The 22,352-nt window shown below is 49.6% G+C and overlaps 1 protein-coding gene across 3 annotated transcripts; it reads left to right on the forward strand.

Annotated features, from left to right (window-relative positions):
* The first annotated feature begins 6,884 nt into the window (after positions 1-6,884).
* Positions 6,885-14,639, forward strand: Zfand2a (zinc finger AN1-type containing 2A). 3 transcript variants are annotated; one of them, XM_048330574.1, is made up of 7 exons: positions 6,885-7,099; positions 9,505-9,607; positions 10,067-10,161; positions 12,489-12,617; positions 13,693-13,844; positions 14,068-14,151; positions 14,407-14,639. In XM_048330574.1, exons 2-7 carry the CDS (start codon positions 9,553-9,555, stop codon positions 14,423-14,425), a joined length of 534 nt encoding a protein of 177 aa, XP_048186531.1. In that variant the 5' UTR covers positions 6,885-7,099; positions 9,505-9,552; the 3' UTR covers positions 14,426-14,639. The 3 variants fall into 3 exon arrangements, with proteins under 3 accessions (XP_048186531.1, XP_048186539.1, XP_048186545.1); XM_048330582.1 differs by having other exon boundaries at positions 9,514-9,607; XM_048330588.1 differs by lacking the exons at positions 6,885-7,099; positions 9,505-9,607 and having other exon boundaries at positions 10,072-10,161; positions 12,529-12,617.
* The last annotated feature ends 7,713 nt before the right edge of the window (positions 14,640-22,352 follow it).

Here is a 22,352-nt window from a genome sequence, read left to right on the forward strand (position 1 = left end):
GCACAGAGTTCAAGCCCCATGACAGACCAACTCCCCCCAAAAAACAACTCATCAATAGAATAGCTAGCCAGAGGGTGAAGGAATTTGGCCCACAGAAGAACACAGGAAGTTGTTTTTAGGCCTTGTGTTTCCCAGCCCCTTGGTGGACTCCCCCATCCAAAAGAACTGCTGCAAGTTCCAGACTCAGTGGTGCCACTTGTAGTCTCAGCACTTAGGAGGCCCAGGCAGGAGGATGGTTTGAGCCAGTAGCTCAAGGCCAGAACAATAGCTATATAGAAATCCCACCCCCAAACAGACCAGAACTTTCAGCATGAGAGACAGGGTTGTGACTTCTGCTTCCCAGGAGCCATTCCCAGGCACAGCTCCGAATCTCTGACCAAATCCTTGAATTCTTGGAGTAAGCATCAAGGGAGCAGGGTGCTGCCAGTGGTCTGGGACCCCACCTCCTCTCCAGATACCTAAAACCTTTCTCCCAGCTCTCCCGCTGGGCTCTGCGCATCCCCAATGCCAGAGACACAGACAGCCATCTCATTCCTTCGCACAGAATTCAGCTGCTCACTAACTGGGCTCTTGCCAGGGGCTGCTGTCCAGCACTGGGGCTTTGCCTGGGACCAGAGGTGGCCAGCTGGGTGGGGAGGGACCATTTCCTACTGGGTCAGCTCAGTCTGGCTGCTTCTGTTTGACCCAGGGCCCTCTGGTCAGGGCCTAGAAATTTATTGCTACAATTACTGTTCTCTGCTATCGTTTATGCTGGCAGAGGAGGAAGGCCACAGTGGAGGGAGCCATGGGCCTGGCAGGGGCTGCTGCCCAGGAGGTGTGCACCTGCCTCCCACCCCCAGTGCCAGCCTCACCCCATCCCTTCCTGCTTCTTCTCCTTCCAGCGAAATCCACCATGGAACCCAGCACTATGGGAACAGCCAAACCAATGGGGCTCAGATCAGCAGCCTGGGGCTTCGCAGTCACCACAAAAAGAGAAGATGATTCCTGGTATGGAAAAACAAAGTGTATAGAAATGACCAGGAGCAGACCCTTCTCGCCTTTCAAACTCTCCAAGACTATAGCTACTTCTGTTTTCTTCAAAGATTCCAGAGCCAGGCAGGCATGGAGGCTCATGCCTGCAATGCCAGCTACTTGGAAGGCTGAGATTGGGAGAGTTGAGCTTTGAGGCTAGCAAGGCAAAAGGGCTGCAAAACATCTCCACAAACAAGCTGAGCATGGTGGTGCATATTACAATCTATGTGGGACATTTAATTAGGAGGCTGGCCTGGGGGTGGTGGTGGTGGTGGAGATTTAGAATCAGTTCTCAGGGCAGTGGGTCTTACCATGACACTGATTGGGTTCTAGTTGGGCTTGATGGAGAGTCTGACAGTCTTTGGAGGGTTCCCCCTTCACTCCCCACATTCCATTTCTATACTTCCTGTGGGCAGCAAAATGTTCTTTTCCTCCAGACTGCAGTGGGCACTGAGCTGAGCTGTCCTGGTTTTCTTTTTTAATGCCAGTACAGGGGCTTGAACTTAAGGCCTGGGTGCTGTCCCTGAGGTCTTTTGCTCAAAGACTCACTAGCGCTGTACCACAAGCCACAGCACCACTTCTGGTTTTTGAGTGGTTTACTGGAGATAAGAGTCTCACGGGGACTTTTCCTGCCCTGGCTGGCTTTGAACCGCAATCCTCAGGCCTCAGCCTCCTGAGTATCTAGGATAACAGGCAGGAGCCAGCATGTTTTCCTTCTTCAGACAGCTTGCAAGCTGGAATCTTGGGCTTTATCTACTTATGACAACATCCAGCGAAGACCACCCTTGAACACTGGTGTCGCACAGGCGCTTCTGCTCCAGCTGAACTACTCACCCTCTGGGTGAGAGAGCAAGCAAAGACCTATTTTGAACATGGCCATGTCTAGGCCACCATTCTCTCTCAAGTTGATACCAATACAAATGCAGAACAGGAACAATGTTCAGTCCTCGCCAATATGCATGGAGTAAAATAATGAACAATTCTAGCAACCAGCCGCGGGGAGTCTTTCCACCAAACCTCTGCTGCTGCCTCACAGTGGAGCCGTCAGGGCTCAGAGCTTCAATATTTAATGCTAAGACTGGAGGGGTAGCAAAGGGGCCTGGCCACAAACGCACATAGTCACTGGGAAATTGGGAGGGTTATTATTTATTCAGAATCCACCAGGAACAAAACCAAAGTAGAGAACAGACAAATGGCATAGATTGTTAGTACATGGCTCTTTGCCTCTTTCTGAGGAAGGGGGCTGAGGGATCCTGAGGCAGTGACCAGCAGGACTGAGATCAGAACCGCATACCAGGCATGGTGTCGCGCGCCTGTACTCTCAGCTACTCAGGAGGTGGAGATAGGAGAATTGGAAGTTCAAGGCCAGCCTCCAGGCAAAGATAAAGGAACATGTCTCAAAAGCAAAATATGAGCAAGAGGCCCAGTGGTTCATCTCTGTAATCCTAGCTACTCAGAAGGCTGAGATCTGAGCATTCCAGTTCGAAGCCAGCTAGGGCAGAGGGAAGTTTGTGAGATTCTTAGTTCCAGTTAATCAACAAAAAGTCAGGGGGCTGGGAATATGGCCTAGTGGCAAGAGTGCTCTCTTCATATACATGAAGCCTTGGGTTCGATTCCTCAGCACCACATATATAGAAAACGGCCAGAAGTGGTCTGTGGCTCAAGTGGCAGAGTGCTAGCCTTGAGCAAAAAAGAAGCAGGGACAGCGCTCAGGCCCTGAGTCCAAGCCCCAGCACTGACCAAAAAAAAAAAAAAAAAAAAAAGAAAAAGAAAAAGAAAAAAAAGTCAGAAATGCAAAGGGATAGTGCACAGGCCCTGATTTCAAGCCCTGTAGGGTCACCAAAAAATATATAAGCATAAGCACTAAGGGCATGGCTCAAGTGGTAGAGCTAGCATGAGGCCCTGAGTTCAAACATGAGTAATGACCAAAAATGACCACAATGCACACACTATGGAAGTTTTCAGCTGTTGGTAAATGCACACAGCTCACCTCATGCTTCCACACCCCACTCAGGAAGTTGGGAGAGTGAGGACAGTCCAGTCTTTCTTTTTTTGCCAGTCCTGGGGTTTGAACTCAGGGCCTGGGCACTGTCCCTGAGCTTCTTTTTGCTCACGGCTAGCACTCTACCACTTCAGCCACAGTACCACTTCTGGCTTTTTCTGTTTATGTGGTACTGAGGAATTGAACCCGGGGCTTCATGAATACTAGACAAGCATTCTACCACTAGGCCACATTCCCAGCCTTAGCATCCACTCCTATACTCATAAAGTGTATGGATTCCCTATTCCTAGACAGCAACTGGATGTTTTTCAAATTAGCTGGCAGACAAGGCCACTGCACAGCCCATCTTTACATTCCAAAGTTTTTGTTGTTTTTGTTTTTGCCAGTCTGGGGGGGGGGCAGCTGAACTGTTTTTGAGCCACAGCTCTACTACCTTTATTTTTTTGAGTGATTAATTAGAGATAAGAGTCTCACAAGGACTTCTCTGCCCAGGCTTGCTTTGAACCATGATCCTCAGATCTCAGCTTCCTGAGTAGCTGGGATTACAGGCGTAAGCCACCAATGCTCAGCTACCAAGGTCATTTTATTTATTACTATTTCCACACACACTGCTATTTTTTTGGTGCCAGTATTGGGATTTGAACTCAGGGCCTTGCTCTCTTGCTTGGCTTTTTCACTCAAGGCTAGTGTTCTGTCACCTGAGCCACAGCTCTACTTCCAACTTTTTGGTGGTTTAGTAGAAATAAAAGTCTTATGAATTTCTCTGCCTGGGCTGCTTTGAACCCTGATTCTCCAATCTCAGTCTCCTGAGTAGCTAGAATTATAGGCAAGTCACCAGCAGTCGGCCTGTTCCCTATTTTATGTGACTTGGCGGGGGTGTGGGGGGGAAACATCAGAACTCACATCAAAGCCACTTAGGATTCTGGTGACACTTTGTGCTGCCTTCCCAGATTCCATGTCACCCTGATTGCTCTGACAAAATCATTACTAGCACCTGCGTCCACTCTCAAAAGGTCCCAGGTGGGATTATAGCAGTCACCCTGAATGCTTCTCAAGATAATGACAGTCCTCAGATGATGGGGGACAGTGATGAGCTGCCAGCAGTGACACTGAGGGCCTCAGGGCAGCAGGAGAGGCTGAACATACATGCACGGGTAACAAAGACCTCAGTGAGTTCCTGGATCCAGGCACACCTGAAGTCCAGGAGCAGAGCCCAGCTGTCCCATTGGGCCAAACCTCTTTTGAGTTGGCCTCTTGTCACTTGTCATCAGAAGTCCTATAGAGCCGGGAACTGGTGGCTCACACCTGTCATCCTAGCTACTCAGTGAGGATTGGGGTTCGAAGCCAGCTGGGGCAGGAAAGTCTGTGAAACTCTTATCTCCAATGAACCACCAGAAAAATGGAAGTGGTGCTGTGGCTCAAAGTGGTGGAGTGCTAGCCTTGAGGAAAAGAGCTCAGGAATAGTGCCCAGGCCCCAGTTCAAGCTCCATGAGAGACAGAGGGAGGGGGAGAGGAGAGAGAGAGAAAGAGAAAGAGAGAGAGAGAGAGAGAGAGAGAGAGAGAGAGAGAGAGAGAGAGAGAGAGAGAGAGAGAGAGAAGAGGTCCTATGCATACACAGCCAACTATGACATCCCCTCAAGTCCATAACTCTCTCTCAACCCAGTCTAGTTTCCAATCTTCAAGGCTCAACAGATACCATATGATTTCAGTTTCACTCTGGAAATGTTTACTCTGAATTCAGTAGCAGCACCAAACTCTGTCCCATAGCCTCAGAAATACATCACTTGTACCCACTGTCCAGATTTCCCAGACCTTTTCTTTTGCACAAAACTATAAGGTCCAGAGGAAAGACAGGGGCCATCATAACCTTCTGTCATGTTTTCTTAAAGCTGGGCAGGGCGGTGGGCACATAGCACACACCCTATAAATATTTGCGGAGGACATGAATTATAAATGGAAAGGTAATATTGACTGTGTGTCCAAGCTAAGGAGAGACTGTCTTATGGGAAGTGGGAAGAGGAAAATCATGTTTATCCTGGCTAGATGGGGAACACACTGAGCTCATCTTTTAGGTGCACACATGGCTTTTCACCCATGGCTCTGTACTCCATGTCATTCTGACTGCTGGGACCATTGTTCAGGTGCTGGTGGCTCCTTACCTTAAGCCCAACACAGTTCCCAACTCCATTTGCAGGCATTCCAGACAAATAAAGTATCATCTGTCCATTTCCCTCCCTCCTAAGTTCTTAGGTAGCTCATTCTCCATTGATTAGGCCAGTCTATTATTCTTTGATTGACTTGACTGTGCTGGTACTGGGGCTTGAACTCAGAATTTCAGGTTCTCCCTTTGCATTTTTGATCATGGCTGGTTCTCTACCATCTGAGCCACACCTCCACTTCCAGCTTTTTGCTGGTTAATTGGAGATATGAGTCTCATGGATTTGTCTGCCCAGGTTGATTTGAAACCATCTCCTGTTCAATGCTGATTTTTTTTTTTTTACATTTCTTCCCTGAGACACATGCACTTCTGACTTGGACCCGTGAAAAAGACTACACATCCAACATTCTTCCATTTAGCATCTGAACTCTGGTGCTGAGCCTTTTCTCTCCTGTAGCCATTTTGGAAACAAGCAAAAAAGCAATCCTATGTTAGATAACTTGATGCCACCTGACTCTCTCTGAACTTGCCTGAGGCCTGGGACTATTTAGCTCTGCACACCTTTTAACCTCTGACCCCTATTCCTCCTACTTCCTGAAGATGGGCAAAGGTTATGTTAAGTGCCATTGTGCTAAATCATCTTTCTCTTCCTTTCTTTCCCTAGTAAACTTTCCAATCATTTCCACTACCTGGGTCTTAGCTGAATTCTCCTTATGGTGGACCCCAAGCATCAAGATGGATAACCTGAGCTCAATTTCTGGTAACAACACTGAAGTAACCCTTGCTGAAACTTTTAGCTTGTGAGACACCTTGAGATTCTTCCCACATGGGGAATCTCAGAAGCTGTACTCTTGCACAAAAGCTGCCAGGAGCCTTTATCCATCACAGGCTGACAATAGTTGCCATACAATCTTCTAGAGTTTATTGTGTGTGTGTGTGTGTGTGTTGGTCCTGAGGCTTGAACTCAGGGTCTGGGTGCCATTCTTGAGTTTTTGTGCTCAAGGTTGGCTATCTACCGCTTGCGCCATAGTTCCACTCCTGGCTCTTTTGGTGGCTAATGAAATAAGTGTCTCACAGACTTTCCTTGTGGGCTCCCTTCAAACCACGATCCTCAGATCTCAACCTCCAGAGTAATTAGGATTATGGGCGTGAGCCGTCAGTGCCCAGCCTAATACTGGGGTTTGAACTCAGGGCCTCACACTTGCTGGGCAGGTGGTCTACCACTTGAGCCCCAGCTCCACTTCTGGCATTTTCTTTGGCGGGGGGTGGGGGAGGCTGGTTAATTGGAAATAGGAGTCTCACGGCCTTTCCTGTCCAGTCTGGCTTCGAACCCTCAGCTCCCAGCCTCCCTTCAGAATGATTTGGCCCTCGGATTCAGTCACCTGGCCTCCATCCCAGGCGTTAGTCTCCCCCAGCCTCAGTGCATTCCCACCCTAAAGACACCCCAAGGCCTCAGAGGACAGCTCAGAGCTGGGTCACTCGGGGCCCGCACAAAGCTGCCTCACCGTGACTCAGGTCAAGCCCGGAGCGAAGCTGACCGCTATTCCAGAAGAGGGGCGGAGAGCGAGGAGTGGGCGGGGTACGGCGCGTCGGGATTGGACAGATGGACGATGACACGAAGAGCGCGCCGGAGCTGTCGGGCCGCGGCGCCGCGCGATTGGGCTATTTGTGGGTGACGTCATCCAGGCGCGCCAGGAACGCCCAGGGCGCGCGGTTCTGACTGTGGATAAATGGCGAGGGCTTCCGGACGCTATGATTCTGCGTTTTCTGTGGGTACAGGCGGGTCTTGGATACCGAGTGGCTCCGGCGCCTTCGTTCCTGCCACCTTATCCTCCTCCCCAGGGTAGCCGCGGAAAGGGATACCCGCTTTTTTACCTTTACAGTCCGTCGGGTCCTGCCACTGCCTGGGTCGTTGTGACCAGAGACAGGTAAGGGGTTGGTTCGTTGCGGGTCGGAGCCAAAGCCGGCCGGGGGCTGGGGGTCAGGGTTGGCGGGTCCAAGGGGTCGCGGCGGCCCTCTGCCTGTGGGGAGGGGGCACTGGCACAGCACGGTGACCGTGTCCAGACACAGACTACTCAGGGAGGAGCGAGATCGCGTGAAGTCTGATGCCAGCTTCCAGGCAGTTCCACGAACTTTCTCGAAAACATTCTGGGGACAGGCCCCGGTGGTCACGCCTGTAATCCCAGCTACCTCAGGAAGATGAGATCTAAGGATCGCGGTTCGAAGCCAGCCTGTTCGTGAGACTTTTTTTTCTTTTCTTTTTTTTGCCAGTCCCGGGGTTTGAGCTCAGGGCCTGGGCACAGGCCTTGGGTTTCTTTTTCTTAAGGCTAGCACTTGAGCCACAACATCACTTCCTGCTTTTTCTGTTGGTGTGGTACTGAACGAATCAAACCCAGGGCTTCATGCACACTAGGCAAGCACTCTACCACTAAAAGCCACATTCCTGGCCCAATGAGACTCCACTTAACCAGCAAAATTTCACAAGTGGGACTGTGGCTCAAGTGGTAGAGCTCTAACCTTGAGCAAAAAAAGCCAAGGGACAGCACATAAACCCTGAGTTCAAACCCAGGACAGGTCCCCCAGGAGATACTAGATTGGCTACTCTGCTAAAATCTGCCCTAAACAGGAGTTGAAGGTGGGCTTTTTCATGGAGCTTATCAAGAGGGTTATTAGGGATGACCCTTCTGAGAGAAGTGGAATTTTAAACCAGTCCTAACAGTCTGGGTAGATGTTACTGGGGGCCAGAGATTCCAAAGGACAGCTTAGGAGGGCGGGTCCAGAATAGTGGAGCTATCTGATGGGAAGATCTGGAAAAGATACCACCCCTGGCTTGGGAAGTATTTGTGGAAAGGACAGGAGTTTTAGTGGGTGCTAGGTGATGGAGGGGACCTTGTGGTTGCTGTGTGGATGGTCATTCCTTTCTACTTGTAGCTGTGATGAGTTAACTCCTGGCACTTCTCCCTAACCAACTCTTGCTTTATGTCATTAAGGCGAATTGCTCATAATAAAACTCAAATTGGGCTGGGAATGTAGTTTAGTTGTAGAGTGCTTGCCTAGCATGCATGAAGCCTTGGGTTCAGTTCCTCAGCACCACATAAACAGAAAAGGCCAGAAGTGGCACTGTGGCTCAAGAGGTAGAGTGCTAGCCTTTTGAGCAAAAAGAAGCAAGGGACAGTGCTTGGGCCCTGAGTCCCAAACCCCAGGACTGGCAAAAAAAACAACAAAAACCTCAAATAATTGCATGAGGGAGGGAGGGACAGGCTAGGGACCAAACAAAATCTCCAGAGAGTGTAACTCATCTAATGTGATTACCTGGAGACATTATTTTGTTTCTGTCAACAAGTATAGGCAGTAGGTGAAACTGGGATTTAAAAGCCACTGAGGGGCTGGGAATGTAGCTTAGAGGTAGAGTGTTTGCCTCGCATGCATGAAGCCCTGGGTTCCATTTCTCAGTGCCACCCAATCAGAAAAGGCTGGAAGCAGTGCTGTGGCTCAGGTGGTAGAGTGTTAGCCTTGAGCAAAAAGAAGCTTAGGAATGGTGCCCAGGCTCTGAGTTAAAACCCCAGGACTGGCCAAAAACAAGCCACTGACATTGTAGCTATGTGAATTGGATATTGAACAGGACCCCTTTCAGTATATGAACTGTGGTTTAATGCAATTCCCAAGTCAAAGCAGGCTTCATAAATTAGGGATTAACATTTGTTAAAAAAAAAAAAAAGCAGCCCATCTCTCCAATGACTTGGTAGTTGTGCTAAAACTTCTACCCCCCCCCCTTTTTTTGTTTATTTGTTTTGTTTTTGTTGCCAGTCCTGGGGCGTGGACTCAGGGCCTGAGCATTGCCCCTGGCTTCTTTTTGCTCAAGGCTAGCACTCTGCCACTTGAGCCACAGTGACACTTCCACCTTTTTTCTATGTATGTGGTGCTGAGGAAACGAACCCAGGGCTTCATGTATATGAGGTGAGCACTTTACCACTAGGCCATATTCCCAGCCCCCCCCCCTTTTTTTTGAAAGCCACCAAGATTTATGATACTTGAGTCTTAGAGCCCAGGATTCTGGGCACAGTGGCTTACTCCTGTAATCCTAACTACTCAGGAGGCTGAGATCTGAGAATAATTATTAGAAGCCAGTCCAGGCAGGGAAATCCATGTGATTCTTATCTCTGGGCAGTGCTCAGGCCCTGCATCCCAACCCCAGTACTAAGCAGGGGACATGGCAGGGGCAGCTGACTTGGATGAGTAATGCTCTTACCAAGGGTGTGGATAAATGACTCCCTTGTTAGTGGTAAGTGCTAAGTCTAACTCAGCCCTCATTGCTGTTCTCTTCCTTTCATATTCTCAATAGGTGATATCTTATTGCCACCTGTGTTTTGAACACTGCACAATGGAGTTTCCTGACTTGGGAAAGCATTGCTCTGAGAAGACTTGCAAGCAACTAGGTGAGCACATTGCACACAGTTTTAGTAGAAAATTGTGTTTTGTTGGCTGCTGTGTAGGACAGTCTGGCTGTTACCTTCATGAGCTGATTGCTGCACTTGGCCTTTGTGGCTTCTCATAGGTATTGGGACTCTGCTTGGGTGCAGGGCTTGGTCACCATTGCTAGTGTCCTCTAAGGCCAGGCACTAGGCTGGCCACCAGGGCCAAGGGGGTCCAGATGTGTTGCTGAAATAATTGTGGTGTCTCATGAAGTGGGATCTGTGTGGAAAAGGCAGCTTTGTAGGTTCTTCCTGCAAAGTCCTCCTCTCGTCTTGTGTATGGCAGTTCTGGGACACATTCATTGCAGGTGTGAATGAAGCACTAAGTGGAGGTGATTAATTAATTACCTATTTACTGTGACCTACATATAATTGAGTCTTTTGTTCTCATCCTTAAGAGACTTTGTTTGGTTTGTTTTTTAGATTTTCTACCACTAAAATGTGATGCATGTAAACAAGATTTCTGTAAAGATCATTTTACCTGTGCTGCCCATGCATGTCCCTTTTCATTCAAGAAGGTAATTCATTGTCCTCTCTTCAGAACGTCTAGTCTGCACTGTCCAGTTTGGGCTTCGCTGGCCCCAGGTGCCATTTAGTCTTCTGAAAATTATAAAATCCAGGGGGATGGAGTGGGTCCTGGGGTAAAATGTTCATTTAATTTGCCCAAGGCTTTGGTTCTGATCTCCAGCACTGCAAAAATTCAAACAGTCAACAGCTCCCAGTTTTCTAGCCACACTGTGTCTCCAGTGTTCCATGCTGCACATGGCCTGCCATGCCATGTTGCACGCACAGATAGGGACACTGTCCACCATTGAGGGACTTCTTTTGGGCAACAGGACTCTGCAGCTACTGAGATTTTGTTTTCAAAGACACCTGGTGTCAAATTGTTACTGTGAGGGCTGGGAATGTGGGTTAGTAGTTAGAGTGCTTGTCTCTATAGCATGCATAAAGCCCTGGGTTTGATTCCTGAGCATTACATAAACAGAAAAAGCCAGAAGTGGCACTGTGGAGTGCTAGCCTTGAGCAAAAAATGAAGGCAGGGACGGTGCTCAGACCCTGAGTTCAAGACCCAGGATTGGTAAAAAAACAAAAATGTTGGGCTGGGGATATAGCCTAGTGGCAAGAGTGCCTGCCTCGGATACACGAGGCCCTAGGTTCGATTCCCCAGCACCACATATACAGAAAACGGCCAGAAGCGGCGCTGTGGCCCAAGTGGCAGAGTGCTAGCCTTGAGCGGGAAGAAGCCAGGGACAGTGCTCAGGCCCTGAGTCCAAGGCCCAGGACTGGCCAAAAAAAAAAAAAAAAATGTTAGTGGCTGAGTTAAAATCATGAATGAGGCTATAATCAGTAGTTTTTATGTAGGTGCAGAATGGATTTGCAAATGAGAGACAGGCTCGCTTAGAAACCAGATAAGTGTCTGTCAAGAGTAAGTAAGGAAGACTTGAGGGTTGTTTTTTTTTAAGCCACATTTTGTGTCACATGCCTATAATCCCAGCCATGCTGGAGACTAAGGCAGGAAGGTTATATAGCCTGGGGCATATAGCAAGACTTAAAATTTAAAAAGGGAGTTGTGGGTGTGGCTTGGTTGAGCATTTGTCTAGTACTGCTGACAACTGGGTTCAACTCCCAGTCCCATTTTTTTTTTAAGGGAACAAACCGGCACCTGTGGCTCACCCCTGTAATTTTAGCTACTCAGGGGACTGAGATCTGAGGATGGCGGTTTGAAGTCAGCCTGGGCAGGAAAATCTGAGATTCTCATCTCCAGTTAACCACCAAAAAGCCAGAAGTGGAGCTGTGATTCCAGTGGTAGAGTGCTTGTTTTGACAAAGAAGCTAAGGAACAGTGCTCAGGCCCTGAAATCAAGCCCCAGTACCATGCCCCTCTCCCCTCCAAAAAAAAAACACCTGTAGGGGGATGTAGGGAGGACTGGGTTTTCCAAGCTACGACAGTGGCATCCAGGCTTGGCCTGCTGCTGCACAGATTGAGCTGCGTCAGTGTACGGTTCCGGCCATTCCACACAGCACATGTACTGGGACACCCGGCTGGCCTCCGTGATTGCTGGGTGATGCACAGGGTAGATGACCTGGCGCCACATGCTGTTACTGGGGCTGGCCATGGTGTGGCCTCTTTGCCCCAGCAGGTATGGAGCCGCCAATGGAGATAGTTTACTCCTCCATGGGTAGACGTGCCAGCTGCAGGGCGCTGCCAGCTCCACATGCAGCCAAGCCTGTGCGACTGGCCCTGCTGCTGGGGTCCCCAACACTTCCTCCAGAGCCCATATGTGGGGCTGGCAGTGGATGGTGGTGACATGTCTGCATGGAGTGTCACAAAGGATCAGAGGTGGCTGGCACATGAGGGAGGACCCGGCATCTTGGGCGGTGTGAAGGGGACACAGCCCTGCTATCCTGAGCTGCCCACTCATGCCACACGCTTCTTAAGGTGCTCACCCTAGGGCCCTTCCCCTTCACATGCAAGCGCCTCCAGGTCCCCAGACCTCCCCTCCCCTGGACCTTGTCTTGTATCTTTTTTTTTTTTCTATTGGTTGTAGGGCTTGAACTCGGGGCCTGGGCACTGTCCCTGAGCTCTCTTTCGCTCAAGGTTAGGGCTCTACTATTTTGAGCCACAGTGCCACTTCTGGTTTCCTGGTAGTTAATTGGAGATAGGACTCTCACAGACTTTTCTTGCCTGGGCTGGCTTTGAACCCCGATCCTCAGGTCTCAGCCTCCTGAGTAGGATGCCATGTGTGAGCCGCCAGCTCTGGGCCTGGTTGTATCTACATGCACTGTGCTTTATTTTCTCGTGTGAGGTCTGGTGGGATCCCAGCTGTGTCCTGTTCCTCATGTAGGATGTTCGTGTCCCTGTGTGTCCTCTCTGTAACACCCCAGTCCCGGTAAAGAAGGGGGAGCTGCCAGACGTGGTGGTCAGCGAGCACATGGACAGAGACTGCGCGCGCCGTGCTGCGCCGGGAGAGAAGGTAAGCAGATCCTGAGTGCAGGCAAGGCAGAGCTGTAACCACCGGCAGTGGAGTGCCACTGAGAGGCCTGTGCACGGAGTCAGTTTTCAGCTAGGGAAGCAGAGATCCAAGACCCTGGGGGCCTGAGTTTGGGGTCTCCTCCTTTCTAAGGGGTCTGCATGGTTTCTCTGGAGGCAGAGAGGTAATGAGGCTTTCTAGAACCCTCGTGTCAAGCCACATTTACCCTTCAAGCTTGTCTAGGATCCAGGAAGGGAGTTGGTCATCTTCCTAGCATGTCAGGAGGCCCTAACTCTGGGTCTCTTGGGTCATTCCTACCTGTGCTACGGGGGCATGCTCCTGGATCCTGCAGTACCCGAACTCGCCACTGCCATGTCTCCAGGGCCTGGGCTGGTGGGTCCCGTTCAGGCACATCTGCAGCGCCTTCTCAAGCAGTGGTCCCGTGCCCCTGGCTCCTGGTGGCAGTTTGCCCCTTGGGAGTTGTGAGTGGGGCTGCCACGCAGCTGTCCCCAGCTCTGCCTGGGCTTCCTTTGCCCCACCCACCCTCACTCATTGTCCGGGGTCTGGAGCTTTTTTTTTTTTTTTTCTTAAATGAAGCTATTTCCTCCCCATCTTTATTTTATTTCATTTTTTTTTGCCAGTCATGGGGCTTGGACTCAGGGCCTGAGCACTGTCTCTGGCTTCTTTTTGCTCAAGGCTAGCACTCTGCCACTTGAGCCACAGCGCCACTTGTGGCCATTTTCTATATATGTGGTGCTGGGGAATCAAACCCAGGGCTTCATGTATATGAGGCAAGTGTCTTGCCACTAGGCCATATTCCCAGCCGCTCTTTTCTTTTTATTCTTTTTAATTTCCTGTCCTGGGCTTGAGCTCAGGGCCTGGGCATTGTCCCTAAGATTCTTTTTTGCTCAGGGCCAGTGCTCTACCACTTGAGCCACAGTTCTACTTCTGGCTTCAGTGCTCTGGCTGGTTGTAAACTGCGATCATCAGGCCTCAGCCTCCTGAGCAGCTGGGGTGGCAGGCAGGAGCCGCAGCACCTGGCTCTCACCCTGGCTCATGGAGGCCCCTTGGCTCGCAGGTCTTTGCGCACCGCTGCTCCTGGGCAGGCTGCAGGAGGAAGGAGATGCTGCAGCTGCCGTGCACTCAGTGCCAGCACAACTTCTGCATCCAGCACCGGCACCCTCTGGACCACGGCTGCAGCCCCCGGGGCGGCTCTGCCGGCAGAGCTGGGTGAGCGGGGGCCCCTGGCAGTGCCAGACCTGCTCTCCACTGTGGGGCTGGAGTTTAATAAAAGAAAGTTGGGGAGCTCCTGCGATTGCTTCTGGGTGTGTGGCATGTGTTGCAGGTGGGGGGCATCAGCCATGGGATGGGGCCCCTGGTGGCCAGTGGGTGACTGAGTGCTGTGGGCCTTGCTGTTCTTTTTTTCCACTTCCATGCACATCTGGCTGTGTAGGTGTTCAGCAACCACAGCTGCTGAGTGTAAAAGACTGGCCTCCGTGGACACCCCATCCTCCAGCTGGCTGGCCCAGCGACTCAGGTACTGTGCCCATGTGGTGCTGCTCTGAGCCCAGTAGTGTAGTACACTTGTATAGACCCTAGGACCCCATGGCACAGCATGCTTCCATGGGGAAGGGCGGTGCAGGCCTCCCGGTTATACACCATCAATTTCAGGCCAGGTAGCGTCAGGCTGGGGTGCTGGCGCTGCTTCTGGAGCGACCAGCGTGGGCTCCGGGACCTGAGGTGTGGCCCAGCACTCTGCCGTGGTTGTGATCAGTGCTCTGCTCCCTTTCAGGTGGAAGGTAAAGCGCTGATGCCAGCATGCCTTGCTCCGCTCACCTCCTCCAGCTTCTCGCAGTCTGAAATAGAAACCTTCTGGTAGAACAGACATTAGAAAGCTATTCAATCTGGGCACCGTGGCTCATGCCTGTAATCCTAACTACTCAGGAAGCTGAGACCTGAGCACCACAATTTAAAGCCAGCATAGGCAGAAAAGTCTGAGATACACCCGCCCCCCATCTTCAGCATAACCACCAAAAATCATGGTTCAAGTGATAGAGCACCATCTGAGTTTTTTAAAAAGCCAAGCAAGAGTGCAAGGCCCACTGCGCACTGGTGGCTAAGATCTGAGGATCACAGTTCGAAGCCAGCCTCAGCAGAAAAATTTGTGAGATTTTTTTTTCTTTTTTTTTTTTTTTTTGCCAGTCCTGGGCCTTGGACTCAGGGCCTGAGCACTGTCCCTGGCTTCTTATTGCTCAAGGCTAGCACGCTACCACTTGAACCACAGTGCCACTTCTGGCTGTTTTCTATATATGTGGTGCTGGGGAATCAAACCCAGGGCTTCCTGTATATAAGGCAAGCACTGTTGCCACTAGGCCATATTCCTAGCCCCTGTGAGATTCTTATCTCCAGCAAATTACAAAAAAAAGCTGGAAGTGGAGCTGTGGTTCACTTGGTAGAGCGTTATCCTTGAATAAAGGAAGTTCGAGGACAGTACCCATACCCTGAGTTGAAGCCCTAGGATTGGCACACACGCATGTGCGTGCGCGCGCGTGTGCGCACACACACACACACACAGCATCTGCTTTCCTTTTCAGTTTCTTGGCAGTCTCGCCCATGGGGTGTTTTCAGCTTCTAGTGTAGACCGCTGACTGTCATGTGCTGTTAGCTGGTGGCATTGTCCTAAGCCCGGGCTTCTTGAGCACTGGTACCCATACCCCAGCACCAGGCCACTGCCATAGATGGCTACAACTCACCGGCGGACACACATGGACCAGCTGCTGTCCTGGCCCTCTGCCATCCTGCCTGGGTGCAGCTCCTAAGACAGACTCGCTGTGGTCGCTAGAAACCTGGAGTACAGTTAAGGAATATGGATGTATGGATGCATTCCATGCCTTTATTTTTGTGAGCTGCATACTGCTCCAGGGCCTCCTCGGGAATTTTCATATCTACCCTGAGCAGAATCCACACTGAAAACCCATTGGCTTCTGGACTTGGAATAAACTGCTCTGGTTGTCATAAATGTGTTTGCAGGCTGAAATGGTAATGGGTAACGAACCACATAGAATGGATTAATAAAACTTTTACCTCTTGTTATTTCTTTATAGCAACTTGCTATTTTAATTTGTTTATTTTTTGTCAGTAATGGGGCTTGAACTGGGTCTGGGCACTGTCCCTGAGCTCTTTTGTTCTAGGCTAGCACTTTACCACTCTGAAGCACAATGCCACTTTTTTTTTGTTTTGTTTTGAGTGGTTAATTGGAGATGATAGTCTCACAGGACTTTTCTGCCCTTGCTGGCTTCAAACCACGATCCTCAGACTCAGCCTTGTGTAGCAAGGATTACAGGGGTGAGCCACCAGCTCCTGGCTTGCTATTCTGTTTTATTTTTTGCCAGTGCTGTGCTTGAACTCAGGACCTGGGCACTGTCCCTGGGCTTTTTTTTGCTCAAGGCTAGCATTCTACCACTTGAGCCACAGCACCACTTCCGGCTTTTTCTGTTTCTGTGGTGCTGAGGAATCGAACCCAGGGCTTCATGTGTGCAAGGCAAGCACTCTACCACTAAGTCACATGCCCAGCCCCGCAGTTTACTATTGTAAAATGAGGGAAATGGGAAGTACAGATTCTGTTACCAGAGAGCGCACCCACCCTTGGGCCACCTGGACAGCGGGGCCATGGGCTGCAAAGTCAGAATCTGAAATGCACCACATGGAAGGTTCTGCAACCTCCATATTGACATTGCAAAGGCGAAATCCATACCTGGCCTCAGGTGAGGGGCCGCAGTCAAACACAGGCTAATAAAAGTCTTCTATAGCTCACACCTGTAATCCTTGCCGTTTAGCAGGCTGGGAGCTGTGGCTTAAGGGGGTAGCGAACCAAAAGGCTCAGGGACAGTGTCTAGGCCCTGAGTTCAAGCCCCAGGACTGGCACAAAAAAAATAAGAATGCATTTACTTGGCTGGGCACGGTGGCTTATGCCTGTAATCCTGGTTACTTGAGAAGGGTCATAGACCCCATCTCAGCCAGTAAAAGGCTGGGTATGGTGGCATGTACCTGCATCACAGCTACCTGGAAGTGTAAATAGGTGTATCAAGGTCCGGGTCTTCTGTGAGCATAAATGCAAGGCCTTATTTGAAAAGTAACTAAAGCAAATAGAGCTGGTGTGCGTGGCTCAGGTGGTGGAGCACCTATCTGACAGGTGGGCAGGATCCACTCCTGTCAGGTGCCTGGCAGCCAGTGTCACGAGCTTGTGTGGTGCTAGGTGTCAGATGCCACCGAATACCATATAGGTGTCAGCTGATGAGCTGCTTCAGTGAGGCTCCAGCCACCCCACAAGACCCTCAGCCACTGCTGGGGTGGCCAGGAAGTTTGCAGGCCTGGGCCCTGCACATCGCTGCACCCCTGGGTAGGCTCACCTCCTCCTCCCCTCCCTTTCCTTCCTCGCACATTGGGGTACGCCCAAGCCAAGTGGGCACTCAGTGTCCCCATCTCCAGCATAGTCCGGGCTGCAATCTCAAACTTGTCCACAAGGTGTCACCAAAGGCTTTTGTTGGAATCAGGATGGGGCCGGCTTCCGGGGAGACCCAGAGCCCGGCTGGGGAGATCCGCCTGCCCTAGTTGTGCAATTCACAGGGGGAAAGAGGAACATTGAGTTCTTTTTGTGCAATAAACTGAAGACCAAACTAGAAAGTTGTGTTTCTGAAATAAGTTCCTCAAAATGGATCAGAGCAGTCTTTCCCAAATTGAACTTTGAACACAAAGGTTTATCTTTTTTTCCCTTTTCTGTTTTCCCTTTTTTTGGTGCTGGTACTTTGACTTGAACTCAGAGTGACTGCACTCTTGCTTCACTTTTTTTTTTTTTTTGGTCAGTTGTGGGGCTTGAACTAAGGGTCTGGGCCCAGCTTATCCTTGAGCTTTTTTGATCAAGGCTAGTGCTCTACCACTTTGAGTCACAGCTCCACTTCGGTTTTCTGGTGGTTAATTAGAAAGAAGTAAGAGTCTCAGAGACTTTCCTGACTGGACTAGCTTTGAGCTACAGTGATCAAATATCAGCCTTCTGAGTAGCTAGATTTACAGGTGTGAGCCCTTGCTTGATTTTTTTTGCTCCCAGCTGGCACTCTACCACTTGAGCCACATCTCCACTGTGGCCTGTTACTGGTTCCCTGGAGATGGAGAACGTTTTTTCCTGGGGTTGGCTTTGAACTGTGATCCTCAGATCTCATTCTTGAGTAACAAGGATTATAAGCATGCGCCACCAGCACTACTCCCTTTGCAAGCCTGTGAGAAGGAAGCTAGTCTGGCCCTTGTGACCGAGTGATCTTTCCCCAGGAACAGGGCAGTTTGCTTTATTTTGAGGAAATGATAGAACAACTGAACAAGTTGGTTAAACACAGGGGAGTGAGTCCCACAGGGGCTATGTTGGCTGAGACATTCACTTAATGTCCAGACTTGTTGTTTTTGAGTTGCTGACTCTGAGTCCCCCCTTCTAGTGTCAGGACACTGGGTGGGGAGGTTCCACATATTCTCCTGATAAGATTTTAGAAGGCATGGTGACGCACTCCTGTAATCCCAGCCTATGACTCTGAAGCAGGAGGATCTCAAGTTCCAGACCAGCTTGTGTTACATACTGAGATTCTGTCTTTTTTTTTTTAAAAAAAAAAAAAAGCTAATAAGGGCTGGGGATATGGCCTAGTGGCAAGAGCGCTTGCCTCGTATACTTGAAGCCCTGGGTTCGATTCCCCAGCACCACATATACAGAAAATGGCCAGAAGTGGCGTTGTGACTCAAGTGGCAGAGTGCTAGCCTTGAGCAAAGAGAAGCCAGGGACAGTGCTCAGGCCCTGAGTCCAAGGCCCAGGACTGACAAAAAAAAAAAAATAATTTTAAAAAAGCTAATAAGAGTTTCTTACAATAAATAAGATTTGTGGTTTGTTTTAAATACCAAAAAGAGAGCAGCTCTAAATTTATCTTCTAATTTACATTCTGCACACTCTGCAGATTTTGGTTTGGAACTAAACTAAGGGTATTTCTGGTAGATAGTTTTTCTGTATCTTAAGAGAAAACCCACCACCAACAGTGCATTAAGAAAGGGATATTAACAGGAATAGTGTGGCACATGCCTGGAATCCCAGTTATTGAAGAGGTTTAAAGACTACAAACTGAGGCTGACCTGGGCAAAACACACACACACACCAAAAACATGACAGACTTGCGAGGGGGAGGGGGACCCAAAAACCTAAAGCATAACTAAGAATAACAAAAGGGCTGGGGGCCTGTCTTATGTGGTAAGAGTGTCTACTTAGCGAATACAAGGCCTTGAGTTCAAATCTTAGTATCCCCCCAAACAAGGCAAAGCATGGGGTTCAATAAAGTCTGGAGTGACAGTTGTATAAGATCATAAAATGCCCATGACTCCCCAAATACTCAGAGAATGCGAAAGCAACAGTACATAAAATCAACACAGGGGTTGGGTCGATAGCCATCCTTCCTATACACAAGAATCCCACGGCATAATGGAAAAACAGATCCCATTTACGAAGACAATGAAGACTGAGTACTTAATAATTAACTTAACGAGGCATATGCCAGACGTGCAAGCCACAAATCCTTAGGACACGCTCCACACATGCAAGCGTAGATGAAGATGGATGGAGAGAGAGCCCTCGTTCTCGGAAGTCTCACAGCATGTCCATTTCCCTTAAAGTAATAGAGCTGACACAATCCTGGCTCCCGTTCACGTGGAAAGCACAACATGAAAAGGAAGGCAGGGCTAAGTGTGGTGATGCACACTTGTCGTTCCAGCTACTTGGAAGGTAGAGGTGGGAAATACAAAAGCTTGTGGGGGGGAGGGGTCCCCAGGTTACCCAGGCTGTAGCTGAGATGGCTTCAGGCTGGCACCTGAACAAGTGACAGAATGTAACAGAAAGTTCAGGTGGAGACTGAAGTGTGTATGGGAACAGTCTATATATAAAAGTTATAGCTTTGTAGTTTTAGTGCTTTTTGAAAGCCATTTCCCAACATGCTTACTCCAGTGCCCCCAAGCCTGGGTATGTGCCTTAAATGCCCAAGAAGACAAAGTATTTACAATAAATTATACTAGGCACCCTGGCTCACTGTAGTCCCACCTACTCAGGAGGTAGTGGGGATCAGAAAGCTTACTCTGTGTGTTAGAAGCACATGGCAATCTCATGTCAGAAATGAATAGACATCAATTTTGTCAAGACAGTTTACTTTTGGGCAAAAGAGTGCAATGCCATTACTCTACCCAGAGCTAGGCAGGCATACCCGGGAGGGAAATCTGCTTGTTTTTTTTTTGTTTGTTTGTTTGTTTGCCAGTCCTGGGGCTTGAACTCAGAGCCTGGTCACAGTTTCTGAGCTGCTTTTGCTCAAGGCTAGTGCTCTACCACTTGAGTCACAGCGCCACTTCTGGCTTTTTCTGAATGGTTTATTGGAGACAAGAGTGTCTTGGACTTTTTTTTTTTTTTTTTTTGTCAGTCCTGGGGTATGAACTCAGGGCCTGAGCACTGTCCCTGGCTTCTTTTTGCTCAAGGCTAGCACTCTACTACTTGAGCCACAGCCCCACTATATATGTGGTGCTGAATTGAACCCAGGGCTTCATACATCTTAGGCAAGGACTCTACCACTAGGCCACATTCCCAGCCGTCATGGACTTTCTTGCCTGGACTGGCTTCATACTGGCATCCTCAGATCTCAGCCTCCTGGGTAGCTAGGATAACAGGTGTGAGCCACCATTGCCCAGCTCTGCTAGGTTTTTATCCCAGTCTAAACTGTCCCTCCTCCTTGTGAAGGCTCACATTACCAAGGTTAGAAAAGGGGCTGTTCTTTAGCTCTTATAAAAGATGTACTTCCCCTGCTCCCCACCACAGCTGGCTAGGTGCAGGGCGGGGAATGGGGTGGCTGACAAATACAGTTGGAGGAGGTTGATGAGATCTGTGGGAAGCTCCTACTCAAGCTGGGCACTAGTGGCTCACGCCTGTAACCCTAGCTACTCAGGAGGCTGAGATCTGAGGATCTCAGTTTGAAGCCAGCCCAGGCAAGAAAGTTTGTGAGACTTGTCTCCAATTAACCACCAGAAAACTAGAAGCAACACTGTGGCTCAGAGTGGTAGAGTGCCAGCCTTGAGCAAAAGAGCTCAGAGACAGCACCCAGGCCCTGAGTTCAAGCCCCATGTCTGAAAACAAAAAACCAAAAAACAAAACCCTCCCACCCAAAGAGATCATATCCCTTTTAACTCCATTGAGAAAGATTTGTCTTGCTAACATGGCTAGCTGGTCCCAAGCAGCAGACTCATAGTTACAATTTGTTCTTTTAACTCCTTTTAACATAAGATTCATATCCCTAACATGATTCGCTGGTCACAAACAGTACAAACAGTTTCAATTGAAGTAAAAAAAGCAATTCCAGGAAATATCAATACACAAGATGGGGGTGCTTTGGTTTGATAGAAAAGACTACCTTTTCTCAACACCAGGGCAAAAGTTAGCAAGACCCCAACTCAACAAAAAAAGGAGATAGTGGAGCACATATCTTATCTCAGCAGTATACTAGGGAGGGAGTATACCCAGTATACTAGGGTTGTGGTGGGAGCTAACCAGGACACACGTGTGTGTGTGTGTGTGTGTGTGTGTGTGTGTGTGTGTGTGAAGCTATCTGGGAAATAACCAAAGCAAAAACTGTTGAAGCATGGTTCAAGTGGTAGAGAGCCAGATGACCAAGCCCAAGGCCCTGAGTTCAAATACCATTATGGCCTCTCCAACCAATAAACGCCCAGAAACTATCCATAGAGAGTGAACCGAGGGAGTACCAGCCTGTTCTAATATCTGCCTTGACTCCACCCTCCCACCTAGTACTACCTACTCTCTGAGAACACAGTCACTCACTGTATTGCCAAAAAATCTATTTCAAGCTGGACACCAGTGGGTCATGCCAATAATCCTAGCTACTCAGGAGGCTGAGATCTGAGGATTGTGGTTCAAAGCCAGCCCGGGCAGGAAAGGCTGTGAGACTCTTATATGCAATTAACCATCAGAAAATTAGAAGTGGTGTTGTGGCTCAAGTGGTGGAGCACTAGCCTTGAGCTAAAGAGCTATTTTGGACAGCACTCAGGCCCAGAGTTCAAACCCCATGACTGACCCAAAAAAAGCATCTATTAAAAAAAATTGTTAGTCATGGGACTTGAACTTAGGGGCCTGGATGTTGTCCCTGAACTTTTGTGCTCAAAGCTAGCACTCTACCACTTGAGTCACAGCTCCACTTCCGATTTTCTTCGCTGAGCTAAGTCCCCAACCCCAATTTCCAATTTTTGGGGTGGATAATTGGAGATGATAGTCTCCCAGGCTTTCCTGCCTGGGCTGGCTTCGAACTGCGAACCTCAGATCTCAGCCTCTTGAGTAGCTAGAATTACAGGCGTAGTTACAGGCTCCTGGCTCTACTTTGCACTTCTTGCCAGCCCAGCGCAGTGCACGGGCATGAGGTCGGCCTGGCTCGGAGGCTGCAGCCCTCGGCCAGCGCGCGCTCCACACAGCCTGAGTTGCCTTAGCAACCGGAGGCTTCCACCCCGTCCCCGCAACCAGAGGCGCTGAGAGATGACGCTAACATCCGCGCCAGCACCCGACCTGCAACCGCCACGTGCCATTGGCCAGCAGGAAGATGGAGGCAGTCTTCCACCAATGGGAGGTCCCACGCACCTGAGGGCGGGACTGGCGCGTACCTGAAGTGCCGGGCC

This window comes from Perognathus longimembris, chromosome 1 (genome assembly GCF_023159225.1).
Source record: "Perognathus longimembris pacificus isolate PPM17 chromosome 1, ASM2315922v1, whole genome shotgun sequence".
Taxonomy (NCBI): Eukaryota; Metazoa; Chordata; class Mammalia; order Rodentia; family Heteromyidae; genus Perognathus; species Perognathus longimembris.